Here is a 7846-nt window from a genome sequence, read left to right as displayed (position 1 = left end):
TTACCAATTTGTAGAGCCATTTATTATTACATAGCAATTAAATATTATACATGTCTTTTCACGACCAGGTACCTTACCAAACATGCAAGTAGAATATATAGATTTTTGTTCTGTCAATAAAACTATTCATTTATCAGAGACCGAAAAAATGTAAAATGCAAAAGTGTACAAAAATACTTATAAAACACATAATATGATATGGATGTCATGTTCACTCACAACACATTTAAAAGCTCAAAATGCATTTTGACTGGCAAAAATAACATATACTGTACATATTGAATATGTGTCCTGAAAATACCTTGACTCTATAAACTGTTGTTTTATTAATGTCAAAAGTCAAAGTAGATGTCGACTCATACACTGACATCAACCATCATATTTCATATCATCATTCATCATTTTATCTGGTAGATGGAAGGAGGACCATACTTCATATAGCCATGAAGTGCATGAAATTGTCCTGCAGGGCACACACGTACAGTAAGGCACCATAGAAGCTGGTGATCAAAATCCCTTTCCAGTGAACAGCGTTGCAGAATAAGCAAACAAACAGCTTTCTGCAGAACATTTGAAGTGTAATAAATAGCTGCTTTAGTATGCATTTGTAAATCTATGTTCTCTGCAACATAATGCATCTGAAAGCCAACAGATCATGTGGACTTTAACAACACAGACCAGTCTGTTCATTGGCTTTGAGCCACAAGCAGGTGATTAAAAACCGAACAAGTTCCAGTTCCAGCTAGGCAGCCCAGGACATGCCGTGGGGAAGGGAGCCGCCTGGTGGCCCTCTTGGGTCCCCTATGCTATGCCAGGGCGCTGTGGCACAGCGGGCAGAAGTTGTATCTGTTAATCTCCTGCTCCGTGGCGCAGTGCTTGCAGGTGCTGCACATCCAGAACTGGTACTCGGAGATGATGCGGCCGGTCACTATGCAGGTGGGCAGCTTCCCATCCACCCTGACACAGAGAGAGAGAGAGAGAGAGAGAGAGAGAGAGAGAGAGAGAGAGAGAGAGAGAGAGAGAGAGAGAGAGAGAGAGAGAACATCGTTAAAAACTCAGAAAAGTTGTCATTTTTGAGAGAAAGCATCGTCTGTAAATCATGTTGGCTCATTGAGTTATGCAAATCAGTTTTAATGCATTGGCTCTCTACTAGACTTTTAAAAGGGTAATTTATAGCCCAGGAAGCTTTGTTTGCCAGGAAGGGTACTACAAAATCCAATATTTTTTTAATCTGCAACTGGGTAGCAGAGCATTATGCACCTATCGAAAAGGTATTTAATGCCTCTGATATCATGAGAATGAGAAAACCAGATTCTGTGGGAGTGAAATGATGGATAGTCTCTTTGAAGTCTGGTTTTAGCCCTTGATCCACAGCCACAGACACCACAACTCTAAACCACAAAAAATGTTTGTCAAGCTCAGCCAGACTAGGACTGAAAAATTAGCTTTGGCAAGTGAAATTGTCACAAACCAGATTTGTGTGTATATTTTCCTTTTGTGGGCAATCACATCTAATCATATTCAATCAAACACTAAATACCCTTGTTCAGCATTCAATATTTAAGTATTTCAGTAGAAACCATGATCATGTGTCCACTCGCTTGACACAGAAAAGCCTCTCTCACCCTTGGAGATGTTGTCAAGCTTGGACTTGCGGTTGCCTTTTTTTTTGGTCAAACAAGACTTGTCACTTGGACTAAAAATGTGCTGGGGTAGGTCATAAGACTAATAATCCTGTACCTGAATTCGATTCAATCAAATACGAAATATTTCATCATTCAATATTCAAATATTTCAATATACTGAAAAATCTCCATGGCCAGATCTTACAACCAGAACACTTACTCCTTGATCAAGTCTTCATCTTAACACCATATTTGCATGCCAATTTTCATTTTTGCAGGCTAATAATTATTTACTGTGACTGAATTCAGTTCATGAATCAAATGTTAAATACGTTGACATTACAACATTAATAACAATGGCCATGCCTTATAGCCAATCACACTGGGGCGACATTGGATCCAAAGACATAGTATCTGTTATAATAACAATAATATTAATAATGTTACATAAAATTTGTAATAGCGCTGTTCTAGTAGTTTGGTATAGCGCTTTTCTTTATTATCACTCACCCCTCGTTGATGCTGTCGAGCTCGGCCTTGCGGTTGTCCTTGGGCGGGTGCTTGGTGAAGATCTCCAGGGCCAGCTCCTCGTAGGCCTGCCGCTGCTCGGGGCCCAGGCTCTCCAGGGACTCCAGCCTGATGAAGGCCCGCGAGCAGGTGCCGAACGCCCGGTTGGCCGAGGAGCAGATGGCCAGCAGAGAGTAGATCTCCACACTGGGGATGATGTCCTCGTAGTCACGCAGGTGCAGTGCTGGTGATAGTAATAGCAGTAGTATTTCATCATATCAATATCAATAGTGCTTTTTTCCCTTTGACGTGTCTTAATGCCTGTTGTGTATGTGTGTCTTGAAATGTTATTTTGGGCATTATGTGTATAACGTGGAAGCTTCTTAAAACACCTTAATTTCCCCCTGGGGATCAACAAAGTGACTCTACTCTACTAGTACAATATCACACAATCAACGTACTTGAGAAAGATGGATGATAAAAAAGAAAATATTGCAGAAAGAGACTGTAGATGAATAACCTTAATCAGAGATAAAAATGAAGCTGTTTTCAGTTTCTTTTTGAAACATGCCACTGTTCGGGCAGTTCTCATTTCAACAGAAAGCTGGTTGCCGCATTTGGCAGCATAATGGCTAAATGCCATTTCACCCTGTCTGGATTTCACCCTGAGCAAAACCAGCAGTAGTGGTGGTAATGGTGGTGATTGTGGTGGTGATGATGAAATGATGATTTAAAACGTGTCACAGTAAGAAAGAAAGAGACTTTCTGAGAGACGTTCACTTCTTGGGTTAGTACTTTTTAACATTTAATGTCATTAAAAAAGACATTGTGGTTCTGTGCAGTATTTCTCTCTGGTAGTAAAAGAAAAAAGTTTTACATTAGACAAACATGACTAAAAAGGGGATGGCAAATATATTGTGAAAAAAAAACCCAACAATCTCCACATTTGACTAGCACATTGATTTTTTTGTGTGATAGCTGGACAACAGTAGGCCTATAGTTCAGAAGAGTAAGTGGGGCATAAGGCACCTTAGTATCGGTTTGGCTTGTGCAGCATTTTAGTCAATACTGCCTGCTAGTCTTTTCATTTTACGTTTAAGTAGAGATCACAAAGCTCAACTTAATCAAAGATGTGAAGGACTCCCAGCTCTCTGGAGGATAAGACTAGGACGCCCATTAATTGAGTGTCTGTCCTAACCACTGCTCTGACTGTAAACATCAGCTAGTTCACTTAGCAGCCTGCAATCGAATAACGTCTATTCAGACAGGACTGTTTTTTTCCTCCCTCCAACAACATACATAGCTCATGACAGCAACAAACGGTGTGTGAAGCTGTGCAGCTATAATATGGTGTTGTACATGCACACAACTTGCTTATGCAGGTATTGTGTCAAAACAGCTAACGACATACACGGCTCATGAACGCAACAGAGTTGTGTAATGCTCTGAAGCATTATAGTGTACGTACGCACACAACTGCGTATGCAGGTAGTACGTCACAGCCGCTAAAGGGCAGTCTTTACGCAGGTCGGTTGCGATCCCAAGCCCCATTAACGTGTCTGGCCACGGCTGTCTGACACGCAGACACATATAGCCTGGATATTCAGAGTATGCCTCTCCTCCTGAGAAAGACAGTCGAGGCAGGGAAGAAAAGGAAGGGTAGCTCATTCGCTGGTTTATTTTCTCTGCCATGGAGGTCCATAGGGGTCAGACATGGTATACACAATACCAGCACGCTCACTACTCTCTATCTCTATCTCTCTCTCTCTCTCCCTCGCACGCACGCACGCACGCACGCACGCACACACACACACACACACACACACACACACACACACACACACACACACACACACACACACACACACACACACACACACACACACACACAGCCAAGCCCACTAGTCTATAGCATGACGTCTGCACACGACTACAGCCGCCTTTCTTTGAGAACAGACACATGCATGCATGCATGCGCGCAGCTCTCCCGCTCCAGCGTTCCCACTGTCATCCTATTTCATTGGCTCGCCAGCCTCAGACCAGACACCTGGCAGAGCTCAGCAAGCGATGTCACTCCGAGCAGAACGGAGAGTGTGGGGCGAGACTGCAGCGGAGCGTGAACCACCAGACCCTGCTCCTCCCGGGACGGGACTTTCCAGAGGTCAGCAAACCACGGTGGCTTGGCTAAAAGCTGACGCACTGACTCCCGTATTCCTCCTTTTTTTTTACGACTGAGTTAAGCCTATTTGTTGTTGCAGGCATTCCTCTGATATGCAGCTAAGCTTAAACTCCACACATTATACCATTCCACTGCCTTGCTGAGCTTGAGCTTGTATGCTGCTACAAGTATATGGTTAATGTCAGTGCGGTATTAATCTACCACCTTAGTGTGTGGGCCTTGCCACATTGTCGGCTGCTGTGGCTGTAAAAGGGGATCCTAATCCCAAACTTAACCCACACTGAGAAACCAACATTCCTCTAAGCAACACAGAGGCAACAACTCAAGACTCTATACCAGTGTTTCTCAACAGGGGTGCCGGGGCACACTGGGGTGCCGTGGGCCCCCCTCAGGGGTGCCGCGGAAACGTGGCTGATAAATAAATTACGTAATATAATACATATTTGTCTAAATTGATAAGTTAATGCTAGTCAGTGGAATCTTTCATTTACGCACAATAAAGTAAATATAGGTCGCCCCAGTCTGCTGCAACTTCGAATGTAGGTCGTCAGAGGTCTCCAAATGTGTTACTTTTCTAAGCTTGTGTGGTATCGGATGTAATGCCATGTTATGGCTTGTTGGTTTGAAGTGCCTTGAAATTTTTCATTAATCGAAAGGGTGCCTCGCCTAAAAAAAGGTTGAGAAACACTGCTCTATACCACTGCACAGCCTAGCTCATCTGCACTGATACGGTGAACTCCAACGCGTTGTCGTTCTATCATTTCAGAGTAGGCTTTGCCACGTTGTCCAGTTCTGCAGAAGGCAGAAGCAGTCACCCTAATCCTAACCCAAATTCCCACACACGATGAGAAACCAGAGGCATGGCAAAGTAGTGGTGTGCTGCGGCAGCTCTGGACTGGCGTTGGCATCGGCAAGTCACTGTGACACCAGACCCAGACAGGACAGGGAAGGACACGAGAAGACAATCGACACACCCACACTTGATGAAGCGACCCTGCACGATCCTCAGAAGGTCAAACCACCATGCAAGGCAGCCACAGTGGTTGACACTGCACTGCTGTTCAAACTTCAGGTTTCAGCAGCATTTGGTCAGAGCCCACCAACGCAACCACCACTAACACCACCACATCAACACACCACTGGGTGCCTGCCTGCACTCTGACCTCAAAACAGGCTGCAACTATGCAGAGCATTTCATGGTGAACTAGTGAACTGATTCACTGAGCCATGAATTATTGAAGTAAGATGAATTTGTTCAGTTACTTGATCCTTGAACCTAAGGAGGTTACTCTGCATTGGTGTTACACATTCTAAAGGAAAAAAATGATTCAGGCTAAGCCAGTTAATTCCTGCAATCACTAATAAAGAGGTATTAACAGGTTTGAAAAGTACTATATTGTTAACTTGTTCATTGAGGTTGCACACACCCAGAAATGTGACAAGTCAAAATATTTTTGCACCCAAGCAATGTCATGTGTGGTCACACAGTCCAGTATCTCGCAAAACAAGTTAAAAGGGTCATGACCTTAGTTCAAGCGGACGTAATGTATTCATATACATGGATAAATGGGAGGTCATCATTGAGCGGTTCATCATTTATCTCCACTATGTCATGTGTGGCGACCTCACCTGTCTTTATGTCATGTCATGTGTGGTGACCTCACTTGTCATGTGTGTGACCTCAGCTGTCTTTATGTCATGTCATGTGTGGTGACCTCACCTGTCTTTATGTCATGTAATGTGTGGTGACCTCACCTGTCTTTATGTCATGTCATGAGCGTCAGGTGACAGGTCATCTGTCTTTATGTCATGTCTGGTGCTGTTAGGTCATCTCTCTGTATGTCATGTCATGTGCGATCATCTCACTTGTCTTTATGTCATGTCACGTCATGTAAGGCGACCTCACCTGTCTTCATGGCTGCGTCCACGTTGCCGTCGTAGAGCTGCCTCTGGGCGAGCAGGAAGAAGTGGTAGGCCTCGGCCCCGCGCCAGGCGTTGTCCACCACGCGATTATCCGTGGAGCTGGCATCCTCCTCCAGGAGACCGGCCAGCGCTGATGTGGCCTGCACAGGAAATGACACAAATGACAAAGCACAACACCACACCACACGCTCAGGTCACCACTGCTTAAATTACAGGCACATTTCAGACGAAAACTGGCAGCACATAGTTTTCTGTGGGGTGGAATGAGGACGCCCCAGACCCCACACATGCACACCCTATACACACATACGCAGACAAACAAACACACATACACGCAGGCGAGCACACAGACATACGCACATAGTAAACACACACACACACACACACACACACACACACACACACACACACACACACACACACACACACTTCGCAAACTGTGACCAAGAAAGGGGCACTTGAGGGCCCAGATGTCGAAGACACCAGCTGGGCCTCTGCCTCCCAAATGATACCCATTAGCGTCGCTAATAAGACGACGCCTGTCCCGTTCCGTTCGACAGGTCTACATTTTGTTGCTAACTACACATTTTGGTGACAAAGCTCCCTAGAAGCTCGATGACAACCGAATAATTGCAGTGGAAAAGGGGGCACCTCAGACTTCTTTCCCTTGGCTTTGCTCTGCTGCGAGGTCTTCATCTGCTCGTGGTAATTTTCCACTAGCAGTGCCGCAAGCACGTACAGCTTCTTCACGCGCAGGGGCCTGGTTCTCTTCTTGGCCTCCTCGTCAGCTATCTGCGAAACGAGCAAACAAGCAGAAAGGTTCTCTGTTTTCAATATGGTGGCAATCTATAGTGGGATACCATAAACTAAAATTCCGGGTTCCTTAAACGTCAGGGGCAGAATTGACAAAGCTTGTTGGATAACTTGAAGGCAAACCTTTCGAGAACTGAACAGAAGTTCAGTTGCTTACAGCTAAACTCTCATGCCCTCCCCCACCCCCCAGCCCCATTTTTAAGGTTAAGTGCAGGATCTAAAACAGAGTCTATCCACAATAGTTGCAGCTTCAACATGATGCATCTGTCATGATTAAATGTTTAAATGGAAAATCTACGGTGTATGTGCATATCATTCCAGACTGTAGTTGTAGCCTCTTGGTGCAGATTCACTCATTGCTGAAAATGCATCAAAAGTCCATCATAATAACAGTCCTATGACATTACCCAGAGCCTTAAGTAACAGATTAAGACTTTGCGCAAAGGGGTTAATATGGTGACGATAGAATGATTTGACACACAACCAATATGTTATGCACCTATACAGTATAGTACCTTGAACATGAGCTTGGCGGCATCCAGGAAGTGGTGAGCCTTGCGGTAGAGCTCCACGGCCTCCAGCCTCTTGTTCTTCTCCAGGAGGTGAGACGCGTACTTGGACAGCAGGGGCCCGATCTCCTTCATGTTGTGGTCCTTGGCCAGCTCCACTGCTTTGTTCCACTGCGAAACCAGATGCATTGCATCAGCACCATGGCATGGTTGGTCACACACACACACACACACACACACACACACACGGTCACACACACACACACACACGCGGTCACACACACACGGCC

The 7846-nt window shown here is 44.9% G+C and overlaps 1 protein-coding gene across 3 annotated transcripts in view; it reads right to left on the bottom strand.

Moving 5' to 3' along the window:
- Positions 1-7846, bottom strand: part of wdr35 (WD repeat domain 35) — a 29997-nt gene continuing 22151 nt past the window's right edge. For all 3 annotated transcript variants that reach the window (XM_063183516.1, XM_063183517.1, XM_063183518.1), the window contains 5 exons: positions 7563-7727; positions 6886-7026; positions 6218-6374; positions 2136-2376; positions 1-957 (listed from right to left, as the gene is read on the bottom strand). In XM_063183516.1, the coding sequence (XP_063039586.1) occupies positions 807-957; positions 2136-2376; positions 6218-6374; positions 6886-7026; positions 7563-7727 (855 nt within the window). In that variant the 3' untranslated portion in view covers positions 1-806. The remainder of the gene's footprint in view (positions 958-2135; positions 2377-6217; positions 6375-6885; positions 7027-7562; positions 7728-7846) is intronic.

This window comes from Engraulis encrasicolus, chromosome 19 (genome assembly GCF_034702125.1).
Source record: "Engraulis encrasicolus isolate BLACKSEA-1 chromosome 19, IST_EnEncr_1.0, whole genome shotgun sequence".
Classification (NCBI taxonomy): Eukaryota; Metazoa; Chordata; class Actinopteri; order Clupeiformes; family Engraulidae; genus Engraulis; species Engraulis encrasicolus.
Note: the sequence above shows the minus strand (reverse complement) of the source record. Positions and strands in the feature narration are given on the sequence as shown.